The sequence below is a fragment of the Scyliorhinus torazame genome, chromosome 2 (genome assembly GCF_047496885.1).
Source record: "Scyliorhinus torazame isolate Kashiwa2021f chromosome 2, sScyTor2.1, whole genome shotgun sequence".
NCBI classification, from domain to species: domain Eukaryota; kingdom Metazoa; phylum Chordata; class Chondrichthyes; order Carcharhiniformes; family Scyliorhinidae; genus Scyliorhinus; species Scyliorhinus torazame.
Genome location: NC_092708.1, coordinates 15,452,946 through 15,479,736, shown reverse-complemented (window position 1 = coordinate 15,479,736; position 26,791 = coordinate 15,452,946). Strand labels below are relative to the sequence as shown.

Sequence of the window (26,791 nt, the reverse complement as noted above, 5' to 3'; positions counted from 1 at the left end):
TTCGCAGTGTACCCCTCTCCCCCCCCCATTGCAGCCCCCCCCCAGATGCTCATTCTGCACTCCTCCCCTAATGCCTCCATGTGACTTCACTCAGTATCACTCACTATCAACATCCTGGGGGTTCCCATTGACCAGAAACTGAACTGAACCAGCCAGATAAATACTGTGGCTACCAGAGCAGATCAGAGGCTGGGAATTCTGCTGTAAGTAACTCACTCTTCTACAAGGCACAAGTCAGGAGTGTAACGTGTAATGTCTCCACTTGCCTGGGTGAGTGCAGCTCCAACAACACTCAAGACACTCAACACCATCCAGGACAAGATTGCTCCCCCTTCCACAAACTTTCAAACCCTCCACCACCGACGTACAGTGGCAGCCGTGTGTACCGTCTAAAAGATGCACTGCAGGAACTCACCAAGGTTCCTTCGATAGCAACTTCCAAACCCACAACCACTGCCATCTAGAAGGACAAGGGCAGCAGATACCTGGGAACCCCACCACCTGGAGGTTCCCCTCCAAGTTACTCACCGCCCTGACTTGGAAATATATCAGCCGTTCCTTCGCTGTCGCTGGGGCAACATCCTGGAACTCCCTCCCTAACAGCATGGTGGGTGTACCTACACCACATGTGCTGCAGCAATTCAAAAAGGCAGCTCACCGCCACTTTCTCGAGGGCAATTAGGGATGGGCAATAAACGCTCGCCCAGCCAGTGGTGGCCACGTCCCACAAAAGATTAAGAAAAAACCTTTCACAACCTAACAATGTCCTAAAGTGCTCTTTAGCCAATTAAATACTTTTCGAGGTGCAGTCATTGTTGTGATATAATAATAATAATAACCTTTTATTGTCACAAGTATGAAGTTACTGTGAAAAGCCCCTAGTCGCCACATTCCGGCGCCTGTTCGGGAAGGCCGGTACGGGAATTGAACCCGCGCTGCTGGCCTTGTTCTTCTTCACAAACCAGCCGTCCAGCCCACTGAGCTAAACCAGCCCTTTTCCTTTATAGGAAATGAGATAGTCAAATTGCGCACAGCAAGGTTACACAGCTGAAAGTGACCGGATAATCTGTTCCTTCCGTGATTGTTTTGGGGGATAAATATTGGACAGGAGGCCAGGGAGAACTGCTCTTTGCCTGAAGAGCGGCCATGGAAGCTTATGTCCAACTGAGACACAAAATGGGCCCTAGTTTTGGGTTTTGACTGAAAGACGGTGGCACAATGCTCACAATTGCCCAAATGGGGTCTGACCAGAGCCTTCTACAGCCTCAGAAGTACATCCCTGGTCTTGTATTCTAGCCCTCTCGACATGAATGCTAACATTGCATTTGCCGTCGACAGAACCTGCACATTAACCGTAAGAGATCGTGAACAAGGATTCCCAAGTCCCTTTGTGCTTCTGATTTCCGAAGCATCTCCCCATTTAGAAAATAGTCAATACCTCCACTCCTCCTTCCAAAGTGCGTAACCTCACACTTTTCCACATTGTATTCTATCTGCCACTTCTTTGCCCACTCTCCTAGCCTGTCCAAGTCCTTCTGCAGCCCCCTTGCTTCCTCAATACTACCTGTCCCACCACAGATCTTTGTATCATCTGCAAACTTAGCAACATTGCCTTCAGTCCTTCTTCCAGATCGTTAATGGATATTGTGAAAGTTGTGGTCCCAGCACCGACCCCTGAGGCACGCCACTAGTCACCGGCTCCTGAAAAAGACCCCTTTATCCCCACTCTCTGCCTTCTGCCAGTCAGCCAATCCTCTATCCATGCCAGGATCTTACCCTAAACACCATGGGCTCTTAACTTATTTAGCAGCCTCCTGTATGGCACCTTGTCAAAGGTCTTCTATTTCCAAGCCAGGATGGTGAGTGGCTCAGAGGGAACCTCCAGGTGGTGGTGATCCCATGCTGCCCTTGACCTTATGGGTGGTAGGGGTTGGGGATTTGGGAGGGGCTGTTGAAGGAGCCTTGGCCTGCTGCTGAGCTGGAGCGTTTGTCCAATTCTGAGCACCACACTTTATGAAGGATGTCAAGACGTTGGGGAGGAAAGGGTACAGAGATTTACCTGAGCGGCACCTAGCTCTAACTTTACGGTGATGCCCCCCTGGTTGAGGAGGAGGCCGTTACTCGTTTCATTTGGCCCTGCAATGTTTGGGATGTTTGTGCATAATTGATCACATGATGCCTTCTGACAGCTTGTCACTTGACCATCAGTAATGACTATCCCGGCAGCGTGGGTGTGTTTAAGGCTGACTTGCTCTCCTTGCTTTCTAGGGGTCGTTTTGGGGTAGTCCGAGAGTGCAAGGAAAATGCCACTGGGAAAATCTTCATGGCCAAGATTATTCATTATGAGGGAGAAAACAAGCAGACTGTCCTCCAGGAATACGAGATCCTCAAAGCCCTTCACCACGACAAGATCATGTCGCTGCATGAAGCTTACGTTACTCCTCGATACCTGGTGCTCATCTCCGAAAACTGTCTGGGAAAGGAGATGCTGTACAGCTTGATTGACAGGTAGTGCAGTTCCTTGACAGCTCGTACACAGGGTGTCACAGTTTGATTGGACGGTGTTACACAATGATGAGCCACCCCTGATTTACTAAGAGTGTTTCCAGGGATGATGGAAGACTAGAGAAGTTAGGATTGTTCTCCTTAGAGCATTGAAGGTCGAGGGGGAGATTTAACCGCGATGTCTAAAATCATGAGGGGTTCTGGCAGAGTAAATAAGGAGACGATGTTTCCAGTGCCAGGTGGGTCAGTAATCAGAGGGACACAGATTGAAGAGAATTGGCAACCCAGAGGGGGGAGAATTATTTTACTCAGCGAGGTGTTGTGATCCGGAAGGCCGGCCCAAAAGGGCGGCGGAAGCAGATTGAGTCGGAATTTTCAAAAAGGAATTGGATAGATAGTTGAAAAGGAGGAAAATGCAAGACTATGGGGGAAGGGCCTAGGAGGAGTGGGGCTAATTGAATGGATAGTATCGGCACGATGGGCTGAAGTACCTCATCCCCTGCCTTAAGATTCTCATCCAAAAGACAGCAGCTTAAATAGTGCAGTTCTCCCTCCTACACAGGGAGTGTTTCATTCCTGTCTTCCACAGCCTCAGGATGGACTTGTTGAAGTGTAGCCATTGTTGTAATGCTGGGATGATGGCTGCCAATTCGGGCGAACAAAGATCTGCAAAACAGCAGGGTAATGACCAGAGTCTGTTTTAGTGTCGACGTGGATTCTGTGCTCAGCTCTTTCGAGGTTAACACAATTCGGAGACGTGAGCGCGAACGGCTGAGTCAAGTGTTCACCACTCTCCCTCCTCTCCCACCTCCAGGTTCCGATATTCTGAGGACGACGTGGTCGGTTACATCTTGCAAATCCTCCAAGGGCTTGACTACTTGCACAGCCGACACATTGTGCACCTGGACATCAAACCGGACAATGTCATCGTCACCTACCTCAATGTTATCAAGCTGGTCGACTTCGGGAGCGCCCATTTCTTCAATCCCGTTGTCCCCAAACCGCTGGGCCACCGTGTCGGGACGCCAGAGTACATGTGTGAGTGTAAACCCTTTGCCCCAGGGTCTGCGCTGCAGGACGGAGCCAGGTCGAGACAGAGTTCATGCAGACCATACCGGTCAAGGACAGCCCTCCTGCCCCCTTGCCCCATTCCCAGCCGGTGCCAATGCTCCATGACCTGCAAGACCACCGTGCCACCTTGGGAAATGCCTGCCATGCAATCCCACCAGTTTCCACACATCAACATTAACAGGTGGAGGATGTTCCACCCCTCACCCCGCCGTGGGCCGGTTCCCAGAGGTGACGGCGGATTGTAGACCACCTCCCCCACCGCCATCCCATCCCGCCTGCAACCTTGACAATATAAAATGTCAATACCTTCTGGGGCCAGTGAATTAACTAACCAAGTGATGAGATTCTATGGGGTGGGAGTGGAGTGGTGTGTGTGTGTGTGTGAGTTGAAGTGAGTGTGTGTGTGTTTGAGTGGGAAAGTGTGAGTGGAGGTGTGATGGTGTTTGTGTGTGTAAACCTGTGTATGTGTGAGTGGAAGTTGTTGTGATAGTATGGGTGTGAGCAGACGTGTGTGCATATGAAAGTGTGTGTATGAGTGGAAATGTGTGAGTGTGTGAGCAGAAATGTGTGTGTGCGCACAAGTGTGTGTGTGTGCGTGCAAGTGTGTGCAATTGTATGTGTGTGTGTTGAAGTGAGTGTGTGTGCATGAGTGGAAGTGTGTGTTTGAGTGGGAAAGCGTATGTGTGTGTTTGTACATACCTGAAGACACAGACCAGGTTTTGCCCCACCCCTCGTGCTGCACACTGACCCCTCGGCTGATGTTCTGAGTGGGGATGGGCATTGATTGCGGAATCAGAGAGTGAACTGTGTAATTACCAAAACAAGTCTTGAAGCTGTGAATATTCACCGCCTCAGGTTTCATAAACTATTACAAATATCAACCTTCATAGAATTATAGAACCCCTACAATGCAGAAGGAAGCCATTCGCCCATTGAGTCTGTCTCGACCCTCAGAAAGAGCAGCCTACCTTCCCAATCCCTGACCTATCCCCACCCAACCTTTGGACACCAAGGTCAATTTATCATGGCCAACCCACCTAACCTGCACATCTTTGGACTGTGGGAGGAAACCGGAGCACCCGGAGGAAGCCCACGCAGACACGCGGAGAACGTGCAGACTCCACACAGTCACCCAAGGCCGGAATCTCACACAAGTCCCTGGCGCTGAGGCAGCAGTGCTAACCACTGTGCCACTGCACCATCTTATCTAGATACAAGCAGCAAAATAATGACGTTTATTCAGCACATTTTAAACCATCAACTCAATTTTCACACTATAACAATTGCATGTTTCTCTCTCACACATTCTTTTTCTTTCTCTGTCTGTCTGTCTGTCGCCCTCTCGTTCTTTCTCCATCTTTCTCTCTGTCTCTCGCTGCCTTTCTTTCTCTGCCTCTTCTTCTGTCTGTTTCTTTCGCTCTGTTTTTCTCTCTCTGTCCCTCTCTGTTTCTCCCTCTATCTCTCTCACTCGCTCCCTCTATCTCTCGCCCTCTCTCACTCACTCTCGCTCTTTCTGACCTGTCGTGCTTTTTCTCTCCATATGACAACCTGGTTTCTTTTCTCCAATATCCATATTTATCTCTCTCTCGGTCTCTCCCTCGCTCTGCCTTTCTCGTTCTTTCCCCATGTGTCATTCTCTTTTTTTTCTCTCTCTCACTTATTCCCCTCAACCTTTCCCGTGACGTCACAGGTCTACTGTTTCCATCGACGATCTCAGTGACCCTCTCACTAACTGATGATTCATTCTTGTGTTTTTTTTTCCTCTCTCCATCTCTCTCTCTCTCTCTCCCTCTCTCTCTCTCTCTGTTTCTCTATCTCTATCTCTCCCTCTCTCTAAGCTCCTGAAATGATGAAAGGGGATCCCATCGGACCACCTGCTGATATCTGGGGTCTGGGCGTGCTTATTTACATCATGTAAGTAGTAGTGCTTGCTGCTGTCTGTGAGTGCAACTTGATGTCGAAGTGATGTTGGCTTTGCAACTGCTGGGGGTGGGGTTTGCTCTGGGTTTGTGTTCAGTTGGGGGGGGGGGGGAGCACAGCACAGTCTGGAATGCTTCGCCCGCTGTTCATGACTACGCTCGACTTACTCAATCTTCTGCCTCAAGTCTGATTTAACCCGTCGCTGTTTGTATTCCCGTTCCCTTCGCCACCTTTGACCGTGGGGAACACACTTGGTGAATCCGTGGGGAACACACTTGGTGAATGCTGGCTGCATGTGCATGAGAGGGAGGATAGCGGGAGTGAGGTGGTCCTGTTGCGTTCTGCGGCCCCCGTGTTTGGCCACTTCCTTTGTGAAATGGTCACTCTGACAGAGAAATGCGGACGGGACCCGTGAGTGCACCAGACATAAGAGGAGCTGAGCGAGGCCACTCGCCCCACGAGCCTGAGATCTCAGCGGATCGTCTGCCTCAACTCCACATTCCTGCTTCATCCTCGTATCCTTCAATTCCCTCCGTGGCTGTACATCCATCTTTTCCTGACTACCGAAAGCTGGAAGTCCACATCGCAAAGACCCGCTGTTTTCTCAGTGTTCCTGTCTCTTGCGGTTCCACCTCCGAACCACCCTTTTGTTGTGTTATAAAAACATCGCACCAATCAATCGCAAAGGAATTGGGTAAACGCGTTGTGGGTTCATTCATCCAAGTGGGTTCACATGAGAACAAAGATACATGGATGTAAAGCTGGAAGGCATCAGAGCTGTGCGTGCTGTGTGCTGACCACAGACCAAAGTAAAACTGAGACTGGATCACATGACACACTTCCCTTCCAGTGATGCTGTGATGCAATCCCTAAAGGCATTTTCCAAGTATCTTTTAAAAGATACATTCCCTATTCTAAAGAAGATTTTTAAATTCGTTCATGGAACGCGGGCATCGCAGGCCGTGCCAGCATTCATTGCCCATCCCTAATTTCCCTTGAGGAGCAGGTAAGAGTCAACCACATTGCTGTGGGTCTGGAGTCACATATAGGCCAGACCAGGTAAGGGCGGCAGATTTCCTTCCCGAAAGGACATTAGTGACCCAGGTGGGTTTTTACAACAATCAACACTGGTTTCATGGTCACCTTTTAGACTTTTAATTCCAGATTTTTATTGAGTTCCAATGTCACCATCTGCAGTGGTAGGATTTGAACCAGGGCCCCCAGAGTACTCTGGGTCTCCGTTGTACTAGTCCAGTGTCAATACCACTACACCACCGCCTCCCAGGATTATTATTTACATGTTCATGTTTAGTTATCATTATAATAGTGCATAGAACTGACGAATCTGAGTCTCTGAAAGCCTGGATGTAATCTGCTGGTACGCCCAGATCTTGTAATCAGAACCTTTGGCGAGATTCTCCGACCCGTGAATCCCGCCCCCGCCGGTTGCCGAAATCTCCACCACTGGATATTCGGCGGGGGCGGGAATCACGCCGCGCCTGTTGGCGGGCCCCCCCGCGATTCTCCGGCCCGGATGGGCCGAAGTCCCGCCGCTAAAATGCCTGTCCCGCCGGCGTAGATTAAACCACCAACCTTACCGGCAGGACAAGGCGGCGCGGGGGGGCTCCGGGGTCCTGGGGGGTGGCGGCCTGTGGGGGGGGGGGGGGTTCCAGCACTGGGGGTGGACTCAAAAGGGGTCTGGCCCGCGATCGGTGCCCACCGATCGGTGGGCCGGCCTCTCTGAAGGAGGACCTCCTTTCCTCCGCCGCCCCGCAAGATCCATCCGACATCTTCTTGCGGGGCGGCCTCGAGGAGGACGGCAACCGCGCATGCGCGGGTGGCGTCATTTACGCAGCGTCGGCCGCGTCTATTACGCGGCGCCGCTTTTACGCGGTGCCAAGGCCCGGCGCCCGCAAATGACGCGGCGCCTCTCATAGCCCCCCGGGGGCGGGAGAATAGGGGGCTGGGAGCGGCCTCCAACGCCGGAGTGAAACACTCCGGTTTTCACTCTGGCGCCGGCACTTAGTCTCCCGATGGGAGAATTGCGCCCAGGGTTTGAGCAGAAAGAGTAGTGTGATCGATATTCCAGTTCTCACGCATACCCTGAAACAGCTTGCTAATAAATTGCAGCCTGTTATCCGTACTAATCTCTCCTGGCACACCAAATAATCTGAAAATGGCACCTGTTGTGTGTGTGACAATCGTGCGAGCATTGAAAACTGGGATACCGGTAGAGGAATTGACAATGACAATGGAGTCAGTGCCATGGACATGAAAGAGGTTGGATGTGGCTTTGGACCTTGATGGGTACGGTACTTCTCAACATGCCTCACGCATCTTAAGTAGATGTTTGGTTTCTCATGAATCTCGGGGTGTGGGGATTGGGCAGGATTGTGGAGTTGAGGGAGAAGGGCAGCCATGATGGTGTTGAATAATGGAGCAGTTTCAATGGGCTGGATAGAGGCCGGGGTTTCCAGGATGTTGCCCCAGTGACAGTGAAGGAGCGGCCGATATATTTCCCAGTCAGGGCGGTGAGTGACTTGGAGGGGAACCTCCAGGTGGTGGGGTTCCCAGGTATCTGCTGCCCATGTCCTTCTAGATGGTTGTGGTCGTGGGTTTGGAAGGTGCTGTCGAAGGAGATTTGATGATTTTCTGCAACTGGATCCCTCAATCTCTGAGCTTCTCCGCTGCCCCTGGCTTCCCGCCATTTAGAAAATAGAAATTGAAGAGAGCGCAGCATTTGGGGAGCAGCAGGGTTAAGGAGAGACACAAATTGAGGATTGCCTCACACACTGTCCTGAGTTCGAACTCCCAGAGGGAGGCCTCGAGTGAGGCGTCGCTGCAATTAATGGGGCCAGGCGCTGACTGAGATGAAGCTGTAGAAATGTGGGACAGTCTGTAACGCATGTGCAGCCTGATAATAATAATAATACCTTATTGTCACAAGTCGGCTTCAATGAAGTTACTGTGAGATGCCCCTAGTCGCCACATTCCGGCGCCTGTTCGGGGAGGCTACTACGGGAATTGAACCCGCGTTGCTGCCTTGTTCTGCATTACAAACCAGCTGTTTAGCCCACTGAGCTGAACCAGCCCCTTCTCAGAGTTCAGACCGTTCCTCTCCTGCGATGTAAACACCAGAGAGACCTTGTGAGGGAGGCAGAGGGGCGAGTGTGAGCTTCCTCCGCAATGGGGAAGGTATCAGAGAATGGCCGGTGCCTGTGGAAATGTACCCAATGTGCGGCAGCAACTTCGAGTGGGAGACAAAGTTTGGGTAAACATAAATAGGATCTTAAAGGGAAATCTGATAATTGACTAAAGTCACTGAGTCTCAGTCGCATTGCGATATCTGCAGTTTATTTATACTCCCTGTCACCTTCTTTCAGGTTAAGTGGCCGATCGCCCTTCGCCTCACTGGAACCGGTGGAGCAAGAGAACAGGATTAAATCAGCACAATTCGACCTCACCAAGTGCTACCCCAATGCATCGCAGAATGCTGCACTCTTCCTCAAACGGGTCCTCTGTATGTTTCCAGCGTGAGTAACGTCCGTGGGGGTCTCCAGCTGGGCAGGGGTGGGAACAGGGGCATCTTTTTGTCATTTTACCCCCTTTTGCTTCCTCACCTAAGACCCATGGGAACCGGAGCCAACACACTGCACCCTGAGAGCTCAGATATACAGAGTATATCTCCCTCTACACTGTCCCCATCAAACACTGTCCCCATCAAACACTGTCCCCATCAAACACTCCCAGGACAGGTACAGCACGGGGTTAGATACAGAGTAAAGCTCCCTCTACACTGTCCCCATCAAACACTCCCAGGACAGGTACAGCACGGGGTTAGATACAGAGTAAAGCTCCCTCTACACTGTCCACATCAAACACTCCCAGGACAGGTGCAGCACTGGTTAGATACAGAGTAAAGCTCCCTCCACACTGTTCCCATCAAACACTCCCAGGACATGTACAGCACGGAGATAGATACAGAGTAAAGCTCCCTCTACACTGTCCCCATCAAACACTCCCAAGACAGGTACAGCACGGGGTTAGATACAGAGTAAAGCTCCCTCTACACTGTCCCCATCAAACACTCCCAGGACAGGTGCAGCACTGGTTAGATACAGAGTAAAGCTCCCTCTACACTGTCCCCATCAAACACTCCCAGGACAGGTACAGCACGGGGTTAGATACAGAGTAAAGCTCCCTCTACACTGTCCCCATCAAACACTCCCAGGACAGGTGCAGCACTGGTTAGATACAGAGTAAAGCTCCCTCTACACTGTCCCCATCAAACACTCCCAGGACAGGTACAGCACGGGGTTAGATACAGAGTAATGCTCCCTCTACACTGTCCCCATCAAACACTCCCAAGACAGGTACAGCACGGGGTTAGATACAGAGTAAAGCTCCCTCTTCACTGTCCCCATCAAACACTCCCAGGACAGGTACAGCACGGGTTTGATGCAGAGTAAAGCTCCCTCTACACTGTCCCCATCAAACACTCCCAGGACAGGTACAGCCCGGGGTTAGATACAGAGAAAAGCTCCCTCTTCACTGTCCCCATCAAACACTCCCAGGACAGGTACAGCACGGGTTTGATACAGAGTAAAGCTCCCTCTACACTGTCCCCATCAAACACTCCCAGGACAGGTACAGCACGTGGTTAGATACGGAGTAAAGCTCCCTCTACACTGTCCCCATCAAACACTCCCAGGACAGGTACAGCACGGGGTTAGATACAGAGTAAAGCTCCCTCTACACTGTCCACATCAAACACTCCCAGGACAGGTGCAGCACTGGTTAGATACAGAGTAAAGCTCCCTCCACACTGTTCCCATCAAACACTCCCAGGACATGTACAGCACGGAGATAGATACAGAGTAAAGCTCCCTCTACACTGTCCCCATCAAACACTCCCAAGACAGGTACAGCACGGGGTTAGATACAGAGTAAAGCTCCCTCTACACTGTCCCCATCAAACACTCCCAGGACAGGTGCAGCACTGGTTAGATACAGAGTAAAGCTCCCTCTACACTGTCCCCATCAAACACTCCCAGGACAGGTACAGCACGGGGTTAGATACAGAGTAAAGCTCCCTCTACACTGTCCCCATCAAACACTCCCAGGACAGGTGCAGCACTGGTTAGATACAGAGTAAAGCTCCCTCTACACTGTCCCCAACAAACACTCCCAGGAAAGGTACAGCACGGGGTTAAATACAGAGTAATGCTCCCTCTACACTGTCCCCATCAAACACTCCCAGGACAGGTACAGCACGGGGTTAGATACAGAGTAAAGCTCCCTCTTCACTGTCCCCATCAAACACTCCCAGGACAGGTACAGCACGGGTTTGATACAGAGTAAAGCTCCCTCTACACTGTCCCCATCAAACACTCCCAGGACAGGTACAGCCCGGGGTTAGATACAGAGAAAAGCTCTGTCTACACTGTCCCCATCAAACACTCCCAGGACAGGTACAGCACAGGGTTAGATCCAGAGTAAAGCTCCCTCTACACTGTCCCCATCAAACACTCCCAGGACAGGTACAGCACAGGGTTAGATCCAGAGTAAAGCTCCCTGTACACTGTCCCCATCAAACACTCACAGGACTGGTAGAGCACGGGGTTCGATACAGAGTGAAGCTCCCTCTACACTGTCCCCATCAAACACTTCCAGGACAGGTACAGCACGGGGTGAGATACAGAATAAAGCTCCCTCTACACTGTCCCCATCAAACACTCCTAGGACAGGTACAGCACGGGGTTAGATACAGAGTAAAGCTCCCTCTACACTGTCCCCATCAAACACTCCTAGGACAGGTACAGCACGGGGTTAGATACAGAGTAAAGCTCCCTCTACACTGTCCCCATCAAACACTCCCAGGACAGGTACAGCACGGGGTTCGATACAGAGTGAAGCTCCCTCTACACTGTCCCCATCAAAAACTCCTAAGACAGGAATAGCACGGGGTTAGACACAGAGTTAAGCTCCCTCTACACTGTCCCCATCAAACACTCCCAAGACAGGTACAGCACGGGGTTAGATACAGAGTAAAGCTCCCTCTACACTGTCCCCATCAAACACTCCCAGGACAGGTGCAGCACTGGTAAGATACAGAGTGAAGCTCCCTCTGCACTGTTCCCATCAAACACTCCCAGGACATGTACAGCACGGGGTTAGATACAGAGTAATGCTCCCTCGACACTGTCCCCATCAAACACTCCCAGGACAGGTACAGCACGGGGTTAGATACAGAGTAAAGCTCCCTCTACACTGTCCCCATCAAACACTCCCAGGACAGGTACAGCACGGGGTTAGATCCAGAGTAATGCTCCCTGCACACTGTCCCCATCAAACACTCCCAGGACAGGTACAGCACGGGGTTAGATACAGAGTAAAGCTCCCTCTACACTGTCCCCATCAAACACTCCCTGAACAGATACAGCACGGGGTTAGATACAGAGTAAAGCTCCCTCTACATTGTCCCCATCAAACACTCCCAGGACAGGTACAGCACGGGGTTTGATACAGAGTAAAGCTCCCTCTACACTGTCCATATCAAACACTCCCAGGACAGGTACAGCATGGGGTTAGATACAGAGTAAAGCTCCCTCTACATTGTCCCCATCAAACACTCCCAGGACATGTACAGCACGGGGCTAGATACATAAATACCTTTGCTTCATTGAGCACGTTGATCTACACTAGATGTCTTAACTAACGAACTGCTGAAATGACCTCCCTGACCTCTGATAGGAACCGGCGAAGACCATTCAGCCCACCCCCTCATTCAGTTTGAAGCTAACGGGTATGTTAATTTCTTCTACCCGTCTCGTTGCGGTGACCTTCAATACCCTGAACCAGTCAAACTGGCAATTCCCGTGCGGAAAGGTGCAGTGAGGAGGGAGGTGGGAGGATCAATGTCCAGAGCAAAGGGCCGAAGAGTTAAAATTGAAGTTGGTGATGTTGGGAATCGCTTTTTAAACTGAAAGCTGGCGGAAACCGCAAACCCGGCCCCTCCCGGAGTGGATGAGTCGTCCGGGAGTCGGTTGAAATTTCCCGCACTGCGATTGGTCGATGTTTGCTGGGTCAGGGGGAATAAGGGACACAGGACCAGGGTGGAGATAAGATTCGGATCTGCCTCGATCCCACCGAATAGGCAGCATAGGCCCAAAATGCTGAGGGGATTCCCCCTGTTTCTGTGTTGTCGTCACTCACCCCCCACCGCCCCCCCCCCCCCCCCATCTTCATTCGTCGCTCTGTTGGGGATACAGTCACTTCTTGCCATTTAGGGGGGTTTGAGGTATTGGGCCGAGCTGAGAGTTGATGGAAGCATAGTCTTGGGTTAGGAGGCCCTCATTTATTTCTGGGAAGAGGAAAAATGTCTTCACTCGAGGGGTTGTGAATAGAATCATCCATGTTTACAGTATGGAAACAGGCCATTCGGCCCAGCTTGTCCATGCCGCCCTGTTTCTATCACTATGCTAGTCCCAATTGCCCGCATTTGGCCCAAATCCCTCCATACCCATCTTTCCCATAACTGTCTAAATGCTTTTTAAAAGACCAAATTGTACCCACCTCTACCACTGCCTCTGGCAGCTCGTTCCAGACACTCACCACCCTCTGTGTGAATCAATTGTCCCCCTGGACTCTTTTGTATCTCTCCCCTCTCACCTTTAACCTATGCCCTCTAGTGTTAGACACTCCTACGTTCGGGAAAAGATGTTGACCATCTCCCTCATCTATGCCCCTCATTATTTTATAGACCTCTATAAGATCACCCCTAAGCCTCCTACGCTCCAGGGAAAAAAGTCCCAGTCTATCCAGCCTCTCCTTATAACTCAGACCATCAAGTCCCGGTAGCATCCTCGTAAATCTCTTCTGCACTCATTCGAGTTTAACAATATCCTTCCTATAATAGGGTGACCAGAACTGAACACAGTATTCCAAGTGTGGCCGTACCAATGTCTTGTACAACTTCAACAAGACGTCTCAACTCCTGTATTCAATGTTCTGACCAATAAAACCGATCATGCTGAATGCCTTCTTCACCACCCTGTCCACCTGCGACTCCACCTTCAAGGAGCTATGAACCTGTACCCCTAGATCTCTTTGTTCTGTAACTCTCCCCAACTCCCTACCATTAACTGAGTAGGTCCTGGCCTGATTCGATCTGCCAAAATGCATCACCTCACATTTATCCAAATTAAACTCCATCTGCCATTCATCGGCCCACTGGCCCAATTGGTCAAGATCCCGTTGCAATCCTAGATAGCCTTCTTCTTGTCCATTAATCTTTGGAATTCTCGACCCAGAGGGTTGTGGATGGTCCATCGTTGAGTGAAGAAAAGTAGTCCCAGGTGGCCATAGGCTGCTGTCCCCTTTGAGGGTCACCACACCTCAGGCGAGAGGCCTGAGGTTGAGGTTCACGGATAACCTCAGCCGGTAAGGGAATTGAACCCACGCTGCCTGCCTCGCTCTGCATCATGGGCCAGCCATCCAGACAACTGAGCCGAACCCGTCCCCCTGAGTATGAGCTCGTTGAGTTTGGGAGCTGGGATTGACGGAATTTTAGTCTCAGAGAATCAGGGGACATGGAGGGGGGGGGATGTGGAGCTGTAGCCTGAGATCAGACACGATCGTATTGAATGGCGGAGCCGGCTCGATGGGCCGAATGGTCTACTCGTCCTGCTCCAGTTTACAAAGAAATGTACAGCACAGGAACAGGCCCTTCGGCCCTCCAAGCCCGTGCCGACCATGTTGCTCGTCTAAACTAAAATCGTCTACACTTCCGGGGTCTGTATCCCTCTATTCCCATCCTATTCATATATTTGTCAAGATGCCCCTTAAATGTCCCTATCGTCCCTGCTTCCACCACCTCCTCCGGCAGCGAGTTCCAGGCACCCACTACCCTCTGTGTAAAAAACTTGCCTCGTACATCTACTCTAAACCTTGCCCCTCGCACCTTAAACCTATGCCCCCTAGTAATTGACCCCTCTACCCTGGGGAAAAGCCTTTGACTATCCACTCTGTCTATGCCCCTCAGAATTTTGTAGACCTCTATCAGGTCGCCCCTCAACCTCCTTCGTTCCAGTGAGAACAAACCGAGTTTATTCAACCTCTCCTCATAGCTAATGCCCTCCATACCAGACAACATTCTGGTAAATCTCTTCTGCACCCTCTCTAAAGCCTCCACATCCTTCTGGTAGTGTGGCGACCAGAATTGAACACTATACTCCAAGTGTGGCCTAACTAAGGTTCTATCCAGTTTCTTATGTTGTTTCTCTTGCTCCGATCCAGGACGCGGCCGACGGTTAAGGAATGCCACGCCAACCCCTGGCTCCAGGACAACTACCTGATGAAGCTCCGGCGCCAGACACTGACCTTTACCACCACCAGGCTGAAGGAGTTCCTGGTGCATCACCAGAGGAAGAGGTCAGAATCGCTGACCAAGCACCGGGTCCTCCTGCGTTCATACAGCAACGTCTCCACGCAGCCCGGCCCCCCCAGCGTGACCACCTCAGGAAAGCAATGACCCTCCTCCCTTCCTCCCACCCCGCCCCTGAGGAGGAGGGGGGGGGGGAGGGCGCGCCAGACAAGAAACTTGAGGGGAACATTCCACTCGCACCTGAGTCTCAAACACCCAACGCTGAGGGGAAGGTGCTCATTCTGGTCAGAACGCCTCGGCGACGATGATAACAAAAAGTCGACATAAGTCAGCCTGGGAGAGAATATTTTTATTTAAATATATTTATTTTGTGCCACTGGGCTGATTTGACGCAGTAATGAAGGAGGTAAAGGCACCTCTTCAATGCTGTTAGCAACAGGATTTTTCCACAATGTTTAGTGAGGTTACGCTGCGTGTGTTAAAGACTGGAGCCAGTTTAATGCTCACAGACTCTTAGGGCAATCACTGGGGGCAGAAAGAAAAGAGTTCTGATCGTGCCCAATCAGAGAATGAACAACAGCAAATGCTACAGCCCCTTCTGCAGTTTCTCTGTGTGATTGTGAGTGTGGGTGTGTGTGCATGAGTGTGTAACTGTGTATAAGTGTGTAACTGTTTGTGTTTGCACTTGTGTGTGTTTTTGTGTAAGTGTGTGTGGGGGGGTGTTTGCGTGGGTGTGTGAGTAGGTGTGTGTATGGTGGATGTGTGGGTGTGTGTATGAGTGTGTGTGGGTCTGAGTTTGTGTGTGTGGAGGGGGTGGGTGTGAGTGTGTGTGAATGTATAAATGACTGGGTGGAGGGGGAGTGTGTGAGTGGGTGTGTGTTAGTGGGTGTGTGAGTATGTGTGTATGTGTGTGAGTGAGTGTGTGTGTGTGTGTGTATGTCTGCGTGTGTGTGTGAGTGAGTGTGTGTGTGAGTGTGTATGTATGTATGTGTGCGTGTGTGTGTATGTGTGAGTGAGTGTGTGTGTGTGTATGTCTGCATGTGTGTGTGTGAGTGTGTGCATGTATGTGTGTGTATGTATGTGTGTGTGAGTGAGTGTGTGTGTAAGTGAATGTGTGTGTGTGTATGTATGTGTGTGTGAGTGTGTGTGAGTGAGTGTGTGTGTGTGTAAGTGAATGTGTGTGTGTATGTATGTGTGTGTGAGTGTGTGTGTGTGTGTGTATGTCTGTGTGTGTATGTCTGTGTGAGTGTGTGTGTGTGAGTGTGTGCATGTATGTGTGTGTGTATGTATGTGTGTGTGTGAGTGTGTGTGTAAGCGAATGTGTGTGTGTGTATGTATGTGTGAGCGTGTGTGTGAGTGAGTGTGTGTCCTGTCTCCTCCTCAAACCTGCAAACCGCTCCTGCCGTCCCATTTTGCTGAGATTCCAGTCTTTGATCCTGAGAGTTTGAGAGGTGCACTGCCTGTGATAGCTCTGCAGTTGTACAGAGCGATGCTAACAGTGACGTTACACATACACATATTTATTTATGGTGATATTGTTCTCTGAGGTTGTGCAGGATGCTTTACCGCTCCCAGCTGCATTGAAAGGTCTGTCTGTGTTTCGACTCCATCCTTGGTCGAATTCAGAGCGATCGAGAGGGACTTGAATGTTTCGCCCTCCTCCCCACTAAACCCCCTGAGGCTACCCCCATTAATACAGAATAAAATGGCCTTCCCCTATCAGGGCCATTGCACAGAAGCAGCTCTGTATTCCTGGAAAGGCGGTTAGTGATGTATCAGAGTCTGAATATTTATCGACTCCATCTGCTGGTTAAAAAGCAGAGAATCTGACAAAGACAATGACCTTGTTCTCTATCGGATTGATGACTTTCTACTTGGGAAATGGGCCGGATATAAAACAGAAGCTTTTGTTGCAGGAATTCTGGCACGAGATTCCTGTGTTCTTACCGGACAAAAGCTGAGGGAATGGGCGATATTCCGGATATGTTCGTGTATTTTTACACACGTGAAGGAAGGTTCAGAGAAGGAGCGTTGAAATTTCTGGATTTATTTTTATACTTGTGAATATACAGCAGGATGAAGCATATACACACATACACACATGCACATACACACATGCATACACACAAACAATCATGCACGCACACGCACATTCACAAGCACACACATGCTCTTACACACCTGCATTCACATCACATGCACACGTACAATCACGCACACTCGCATGCACGCACATAAATGCACACACACACACTTACATGCACACAAACGCATGCACACACAATTACACAAGTGTAAGTATGCAATGATACGTGCACTGATATCTATAGCAGCCACACACCTGTGTAAAGATCCATGCACTGACACACGCTCGTGAGCCATTTGATTGTGACCCAAGTGCTGCTTTAAATAACATAATTAATTGCACACACCACAGCGCGACAAATAGAAAGAGAAGGGGAATTTTCTCTTTCTCTCCTTCATCAATGAATATTTGGAGCTCCGGCTCCGAATCGAATCCCTTGCGAGCCGAGCGTTTGAGGTTGGGTGGGAGGCGTTGTTTAAATCTCGACCGTCACCCGTCACTTTGGGAATTTCCCAGTCAGTGAGTGGCTTCGACAAAGTGATTGATCAGCAGCAGATTCCGAGGTGTGGGTACCACAGGCGGCAGAGCTGATCACCCACTTGCCCCCAGCTGGCCCCATGCCTGCCGTTTGTAGATATCTGGCTCTCCCTGGGAAGCACAGCTGGAATCCAAGGTCAGAGGACAATCGCTCCAATTTCTGTAGCGTTTTTGATGAAGGCAAAGCTTCCATACGCTTCGCAGAGACATTAAATATCAGACAAAAATTCTAATGGCAGGACAGAGAAAGTGATGTTAGAACACATTACCAGAAGCTTTGTGAGAGAGATTGGTTTTGAGGAGTATATTGGAGGAGGTAAAAGAGAGATGGAGAGGTTCAGGGGAAAATTCCAAAGCCTGAGGCCCAGGCAGCTGAAGACACACCCCACCAATGGTGCAGCGATAGAATTGGGAGGTACGCAAGAGGGCAGAATTGGAGGGGCTCACAGGTTGGGGCGGGTGTTGGGCTGGAGGAGCCGACAGAGATTGGGACAGAGAGAGACCACGGCATTTTGAGAAACTGTTCTATTGGCATGTCCTACCGTCAGCTTCTCGAGGGGGGACTAGGGATGGGTAACAAATGTTGGCCTAGTCCGCGACACCCACACCCCTGTGAATAAATCAATAAAGACACGGTCACCCTGGAGCTTGGAGTGTTTGAACCGCCTCATTGGGTGTTGCAACCGGAGATAGTTAAAAGTTTGCAACTGCTGCAGGATCTCAGACAGTCTGTAGATCTGAGATTTCTTCACAGTCAAGGAGTCCCTCAGTCCGTGTATTGCTGGGCGCAGTGCATCACACAGAGCTCCCCGCCAACACCCCCCTCCCCGCCCCATTCATCAAATAACTTCCTCCTACAAATTGACATCTTTGTGGCACAGGAACGGAGGCTGTTCAGCCCCATTGCATCAAAGCTGGTGCTAGCTTTGCAACTGGGAGCCAAGTCTAACCACCTACCCCTGGCCTTTCCCTCCTATTAATGAGTGACTGGATGCGAGAGAGGACCCGAGGGAGACTAAGTGGAAGGATGGATGTGATAGTGCGTGAGGGGAAAGCATGTGGGCGGGATTCTCTGTCGCCGACGCTGAAATAGGGAAAGGCAATTGGGCGCAGGACCGGTTTTGACGCTGAAATCATGGCGGCCGCCGGGTTCACGCCAAATCGCGATTCTGCGCCGCCTCGACAGCGGAGCCAATGCGTACCGGAACGCACGCGCAGTAGACACTGTTTGCATGTCATTAGCGAGTCCGACACGGTATTCTCCGGGGCCTCCGCGATTCTCCGCCTCCGATGGGCCGAGTCCCCGATACCGCGATTCACTTGTGATCTTAAACATCGTGAAACCGGCGTGGCGGCTGCTGAGGGAGAGAGAGGGGGGCCGGAAAGTGTCCAACATCGCCATAGTTTGCTGACAGTCGTGCCGCTGGCCGGGGGGAGTAGCGGGGAGTGGCCAGGAGGTGGGGTCGGGGTGGATGGGCAGGGAACACCATTGCCGCAGCCGGCAAGGCAGCCACGCAGCTGCACACACCGCTAACAGCCCACTGTGAACTTAGGGTCATGGGTCATACAGGTGTCCCCCCAGGGCACCCCCCTGGGTGCCCTCTGGCCCCAGCCGACCCATCAGCTGCATGGGCGCGCTCCAGAATCGATCCAGGTTTGGCGTCGCGGAACTCCATGAATCCTGCCCCGGCGTCAACACTTAGTCTCAGGAACGGAGATTCCTGCCCCGTGTGTCTTAGCGAGCGAGGATAGTGGGCGAGTGTGAGGGAGGAGTGAAGGTGATCCTGAGGGGAAGAGTTGGTGAGGTTGGTTTTGAGTTTGAGGCAGTGATTCTGGGGCAGGCCCTCACTCACTCACTCACTCACTCACGTCAGGCTAATGAACTACGAAGTCAGAAAATGCTGGAGCAAAAACCCAGCCGGCCGGCAGCATCGGTGGCCTCTGTCCCTCTCTCCCTCAATCTCTCACCCTTAGTCCCTCTCACTCTCCATCTTTAACCCTCATTCCCTCGTACCTTCAGACCCTCTCACCCTCTGAGACTCACCCTCTGCCGCTCTCACCCTCTGTCCCTCTCTCGCTCCATCTCTCACCCTCAGTCCCTCTCACACTCTGTCCAGCTCTCACCCTCAGTCCCTTTCACACTCTGTCCTGCTCTCACACTCAGTCCCTCCCACAATCTGCGTCTGTCCCTCTCTCGCTCCATCTCTCACCCTCGAGCCTGCTCTGCCCTTTAGTAAGATCTCACACTCACCGTGTCCACTTTCCTGCCTTCCCTCTGTGACCCTTGATTAAAATCCTCTCGCTCTCAGCCTGGAAAATGTTCAATGAAATCTTTGCCCTCGGCATTGACTGGAAACGGATTCTCCATCAGTAGCTCGATGTAGAGTGGCGTGTTGGCACAGTGGTTAGCACTGCTGTCTCACGGCGCCGAGGACCCGGGTTCGATCCCGGCCCTGGGTCACTGTCCGTGTAGAGTTTGCACATTCTCCCCGTGTTTGCGTGGGTCCCACCCCCACAACCCAAAAGATGTGCAGGGTAGGTGGATTGGCCGCGCTAAATTGCCCCTTAATTGGGAGAAAAAAATTGGGTACTCTAAATTTGTTTTTAAAAAGTAGCTCAATGTAAACCCTCCCTGATTTTGTGCACCCTCTATTAAATCTCCTCTTAATCTTCTCTACTCGAAGGAGAACAGCCCAGGCTTCCCCAATTGATCCATGCAGCTGAAATTCCTCAATTCCTGGAACCATTCTTGTGAACTCCGTTACACTCCAAAACCGTCAAATCCTTCTGAAAATGTGGCTCCCAGAATTGCAGACAGTTCTCCAGTTGCTGCCGAGTAAGGAATTTCTAAACAAATTAAGCCATATCTAGCCCATGGTAGTCCACCCATGTCCATTTCAGGCGCTGGAATGTGGCGACTAGGGGCTTTTCACAGTAACTTCATTGAAGCCTACTTGTGACAATAAGCAATTTTCATTTTTCATTTCGGAAGCTCCTCCCCTGCTCACGTCTCCTAATCCCGTCCTCTGCTTCCTGCGCCTCTTTTATCTCCATTCCTGCTCTCTCTCACATACTGTCTCTCTCAGTTTATCACGCACTCGCTACGTGCTTTCAATCTCTCCTGTGTTTTCTATCAACCCTTTTCCTTCCGTTTCCTTCATCGCCCCTTCCTTCACACTGGCCTTCCGAAGTATTGCGCCCTCGTTGCTGGCTTCGTTGTCGCAAACTAAGGTCGGCAACTTCACATGCAGACAGCTCGAGAGAGTGCGATGCAGCGTTTCCCGAACTTGCCCCACCCCGGATAGGGAGCTTGTGGGAATGACCCCACCTCCTTACAGATATGGAAATGTGCTCGAGAGGAGGTGGCTGTAGCCAAGGGAATGATCATCGTTTGATGGTTTTAAGTAATAAAAATGAAAATGATTAAAAGCTGCTTAAACTGCCAGTAATTTAAGATTGTGATCTAGAACGCCACGAGGATATTTGAGTACATGGACTATCTATAATGACAGACTGTGATTGAGAACGCCTTGACAATACTCGTGAACACTCTGTTCGTAAAGCAATACGGTGATCGAGAATGCCTCCAGTGGACGAGTAGTATTGGTAATGCCAGACTCCGAATCTAAAACGCAGTTGATGATATCATGTACATGTGATGTTTATAATGCCAGATTGATCGAGAAAGTCTTTAATGATATTCGTGTACATGTGTTCTTTACAATGCCCTGGCTGCAATGTGATGACAGGAATGCAACATAGAGTTTTGAAATGAGTACACACTGAGTATTTAATCCATGTGAATGAGTGAATCTGATCTAGTGTATTTGGGGTTGATGGTTGCTGTTTGTCCAAGTGTGGAGCAGTGGCTTGACAGCTCAGCTAATAAAAGGTAGAAAGAAATCTGCCTGGATTCTGTGTCTTAATTCAATCCATTAAGCAAAAACTGACAATTATTACGTTCTCCAGTCTGTAACTCACTCCCGGGTATCTGCTATTCTATATATAAACCACCCCGAACCCCTCGATTAGATTCCAGTCTGTAACTCACTCCCGGGTGTCTGTTATTCTGTATATAAACCACCCCGAACCCCTCGATTAGATTCCAGTCTGTAACTCACTCCCGGGTATCTGCTATTCTATATATAAACCACCCCGAACCCCTCGATTAGATTCCAGTCTGTAACTCACTCCCGTGTGTCTGTAATTCTGTATATAAACCACCCCAAACCCCTCGATTAGATTCCAGTCTGTAACTCACTCCCGGGTATCTGCTATTCTATATATAAACCACCCCGAACCCCTCGATTAGATTCCAGTCTGTAACTCACTCCCGGGTATCTGCTATTCTATATATAAACCACCCCGAACCCCTAGATTAGATTCCAGTCTGTAACTCACTTCCGGGTATCCGTTATTCTATATATAAACCACCCCGAACCCCTAGATTAGATTCCAGTCTGTAACTCACTCCCGGGTATCCGTTATTCTATATATAAACCACCCCGAACCCCTCGATTAGATTCCAGTCTGTAACTCAGTCCCGGGTATCTGCTATTCTATATATAAACCACCCCGAACCCCTCGATTAGATTCCAGTCTGTAACTCACTCACGGGTATCTGTTATTCTATATATACACCACCCCGAACCCCTTGACTAGATTCCAGTCTGTAACTCACTCCCGGGTATCCGTTATTCTATATATAAGCCACCCGGAACCCCTCGATTAGATTCCAGTCTGTAACTCACTCACGGGTATCTGTTATTCTATATATAAGCCACCCCGAACCCCTCGATTAGATTCCAGTCTGTTACTCACTCCCGGGTATCTGTTATTCTATATATAAACCACCCCGAACCCCTAGGTTAGATTCCAGTCTGTAACTCACTCACGGGTATCTGTTATTCTATATATAAACCACCCCGAACCCCTCGATTAGATTCCAGTCTGTAACTCACTCTTGGGTATGTGTTATTCTATATATAAACCACCCTGAACCCCTCGATTAGATTCCAGTCTGTAACTCACTCGTGGGTATGTGTTATTCTATATATAAACACCCTGAACCCCGCGATTAGATTCCAGTCTGTAACTCACTCCCGGGTATCCGTTATTTTATATATAAGCCACCCCGAACCCCTCGATTAGATTCCAGTCTGTTACTCACTCCCGGGTATCTGTTATTCTATATATAAACCACCCGGAACCCCTCGATTAGATTCCAGTCTGTAACTCACTCCCGGGTGTCTGTTATTCTGCATATAAACCACCCCGAAACCCTCGATTAGACCCCAGTCTGTAACTCACTCCCGGGTATCTGTTATTCTATATATAAACCTTCCCGAACTCCTCGACTAGATTCCAGTCTGTAACTCACTCCCGGGTGTCTGTTATTCTATATATAATCCACCCCGAACCCCTTGATTAGATTCCAGTCTGTAACTCACTCCCGGGTATCTGTTATTCTATATATAAACTACCCCAAACCCTCGATTAGATTCCAGTCTGTAACTCATTTCCGGGTATCTGTTATTCTATAAATAAACCACCCCGAACCCCTCGATTATATTCCAGTCTGTAACTTACTCCCGGGTATCCGTTATTCCATAGATAAACCACCCCGAACCCCTCGAGTAGATTCCAGTCTGTAACTCACTCCCGGGTGTCTGTTATTCTATATATAAACCAGGCCGAACCCCTCGATTAGATTCCAGTCTGTAACTCACTCCCGGTATCTGTTATTCTATATATAAACCATTCCGAACCCCTCGATTAGACTCCAGTCTGTAACTCACTCCCGGGTATCTGACATTCTAGATATAAACCACCCCGAACCCCTCGATTAGATTCCAGTCTGTAACTCATTTCCGGGTATCTGTTATTCTATATATAAACCACCCCAAACCGCTCGATTAGATTCCAGTCTGTAACTCACTCCCGGGTATCTGTTATTCTATATATAAACCACCCCGAACCCCTCGATTAGACTCCAGTCTGTAACTCACTCCCGGGTATCTGTTATTCTATATATAAACCACCCCGAACACGTTGATTAGATTCCAGTCTGTAACTCACTCCCGGGTATCCGTTATTCTATATATAAGCCACCACGAACCCCTCGATTATATTCCAGTCTGTAACTCACTCCCGGGTATCCGTTATTCTATATATAAACCACCCCGAACCCCTCGATTAGATTCCAGTCTGTAACTCAGTCCCGGCTATCTGCTATTCTATATATGAACCACCCCGAACCCCTCGATTAGATTGCAGTCTGTAACTCACTCCCGGGTATCTGTTATTCTATATATAAAGCACCCCAAACCCCTCGATTAGATTCCAGTCTGTAACTCACTCTTGGGTATGAGTTATTCTTTATATAAACCACCCTGAACCCCTCGATTAGATTCCAGTCTGTAACTCACTGCCGGGTATCCGTTATTCTATATGTAAGCCACCCCAAACCCCTCGATTAGATTCCAGTCTGTGACTCACTCCCGGGTATCTGTTATTCTATATATAAACCACCCCGAACCCCTCGATTCGATTCCAGTCTGTAACTCACTCCCGGGTATCTGTTATTCTATATGTAAACCACCCCGAACCCCTCGATTATATTCCAGTCTGTGACTTACTCCCGGGTATCCGTTATTCCATAGATAAACCACCCCGAACCCCTCGATTAGATTCCAGTCTGTAACTCACTCCCGGGTGTCTGTTATTCTACATATAAACCTTCCCGAACTCCTCGACTAGATTCCAGTCTGTGACTCACTCCCGGGTATCTGTTATTCTATATATAATCCACCCCGAACCCCTTGATTAGATTCCAGACTGTAATTCACTCCCGGGTATCTGTTATTCTATATATAAACTACCCCAAACCCTCGATTAGATTCCAGTCTGTAACTCATTTCCGGGTATCTGTTATTCTATAAATAAACAACCCCGAACCCCTCGATTGTATTCCAGTCTGTAACTTACTCCCGGGTATCCGTTATTCCATAGATAAACCACCCCGAACCCCTCGATTAGATTCCAGTCTGTAGCTCACTCCCGGGTGTCTGTTATTCTATATATAAACCAGGCCGAACCCCTCGATTAGATTCCAGTCTGTAACTCACTCCCGGTATCTGTTATTCTATATATAAACCATTCCGAACCCCTCGATTAGATTCCAATCTGTAACTCACTCCCGTGTATCTGTTATTCTATATATAAACCATTCCGAACTCCTCGATTAGATTCCAGTCTGTAACTCCCTCCCGGGTATCAGTTATTCTATATATAAACCGCCCCGAACCCCTCGATTTGATTCCAGTCTGTAACTCACTCCCGGGTATCTGCTATTCTATATATAAACCAGCCTGAACCCCTCGATTAGATTCCGGTCTGTAACTCACTGCCGGCTATCTGTTATTCTATATATAAATCACCCTGAACCCCTCGATTAGATTCCAGTCTGTAACTCACTCCCGGGTATCTGTTATTCGATATGTAAACCACCCCGAACCCCTCGATTATATTCCAGTCTGTAACTTACTCCCGGGTATCCGTTATTCCAAAGATAAACCACCCCGAACCCCTCGATTAGATTCCAGTCTGTAACACACTCCCGGGTGTCTGTTATTCTATAAAAAACCTTCCCGAACTCCTCGACTAGATTCCAGTCTGTAACTCACTCCCGGGTGTCTGTTATTCTATATATAATCCACCCCGAACCCCTTGATTAGATTCCAGACTGTAATTCACTCCCGGGTATCTGTTATTCTATATATAAACTACCCCAAACCCTCGATTAGATTCCAGTCTGTAACGCATTTCCGGGTATCTGTTATTCTATAAATAAACCACCCCGAACCCCTCGATTATGTTCCAGTCTGTAACTTACTCCCGGGTATCCGTTTTTCCATAGATAAACCACCCCGAACCCCTCGATTAGATTCCAGTCTGTAGCTCACTCCCGGGTGTCTGTTATTCTATATATAAACCAGGCCGAACCCCTCGATTAGATTCCAGTCTGTAACTCACTCCCGGTATCTGTTATTCTATATATAAACCATTCCGAACCCCTCGATTAGATTCCAATCTGTAACTCACTCCCGTGTATCTGTTATTCTATATATAAACCATTCCGAACTCCTCGATTAGATTCCAGTCTGTAACTCCCTCCCGGGTATCAGTTATTCTATATATAAACCGCCCCGAACCCCTCGATTTGATTCCAGTCTGTAACTCACTCCCGGGTATCTGCTATTCTATATATAAACCAGCCTGAACCCCTCGATTAGATTCCAGTCTGTAACTCACTGCCGGCTATCTGTTATTCTATATATAAATCACCCTGATCCCCTCGATTCGATTGCAGTCTGTAACTCACTCCCGGGTGTCTGTTATTCTGTGTATAAACCACCCCGAAACCCTCGATTAGATTCCAGTCTGGAACTCACTTCCGGGTATCCGTTATTCTATATATAAACTACACCAAACCCTCGATTAGATTCCAGTCTGTAACTCATTCCCGGGTATCTGTTATTCTATATATAAATCACCCTGAAACCCTTGATTAGATTCCAGTCTGTAACTCACGCCCAGATATCCGTTATACTGTATGTAAACCACCCCGAAGCCCTCGATTATATTCCAGTCTGTAACTCACTCCCGGGTATCCGTTATTCTTTATGTAAACCACCCCGAACCCCTCGATTAGACTCCAGTCTGTAACTCACTCCCGGGTATCTGTTATTCTATATATAAACCACCCCGAACCTCTCGATTAGATTCCAGTCTGTAACTCATTTCCGGGTATCTGTTATTCTATATATAAACCACCCCAAACCGCTCGATTAGATTCCAGTCTGTAACTCACTCCCGGGTATCTGTTATTCTATATATAAACCACCCCGAACCCCTCGATTAGACTCCAGTCTGTGACTCACTCCCGGGTATCTGTTATTCTATATATAAACCACCCCGAACACCTTGATTAGATTCCAGTCTGTAACTCACTCCCGGGTATCCGTTATTCTATATATAAACCACCCCGAACCCCTCGATTAGATTCCAGTCTGTAACTCAGTCCCTGGTATCTGCTATTCTATATATAAACCACCCCGAACCCCTAGATTAGATTCCAGTCTGTAACTCACTCACGGGTATCTGTTATTCTATATATACACCACCCCGAACCCCTTGACTAGATTCCAGTCTGTAACTCACTCCCGGGTATCAGTTATTCTATATATAAGCCACCCGGAACCCCTCGATTAGATTCCAGTCTGTAA

The 26,791-nt window shown here is 49.4% G+C and overlaps 1 protein-coding gene across 7 annotated transcripts in view; it reads left to right on the top strand.

Annotated features, from left to right (window-relative positions):
* Window positions 1-21,407, top strand: part of spega (striated muscle enriched protein kinase a) — a 1,182,457-nt gene extending 1,161,050 nt beyond the window's left edge. For 6 of the 7 annotated variants that reach the window (XM_072468701.1, XM_072468720.1, XM_072468711.1 and 3 more), the window contains 5 exons: window positions 2,269-2,508; window positions 3,320-3,543; window positions 5,415-5,490; window positions 8,880-9,029; window positions 14,794-21,407. In XM_072468701.1, the coding sequence (XP_072324802.1) occupies window positions 2,269-2,508; window positions 3,320-3,543; window positions 5,415-5,490; window positions 8,880-9,029; window positions 14,794-15,028 (925 nt within the window). In that variant the 3' untranslated portion in view covers window positions 15,029-21,407. Of the gene's footprint in view, window positions 1-2,268; window positions 2,509-3,319; window positions 3,544-5,414; window positions 5,491-8,879; window positions 9,030-14,793 lie in introns of those variants that run through there. The other variant, XM_072468747.1, reaches the window with a different exon arrangement.
* Window positions 21,408-26,791: the final 5,384 nt, after the last annotated feature.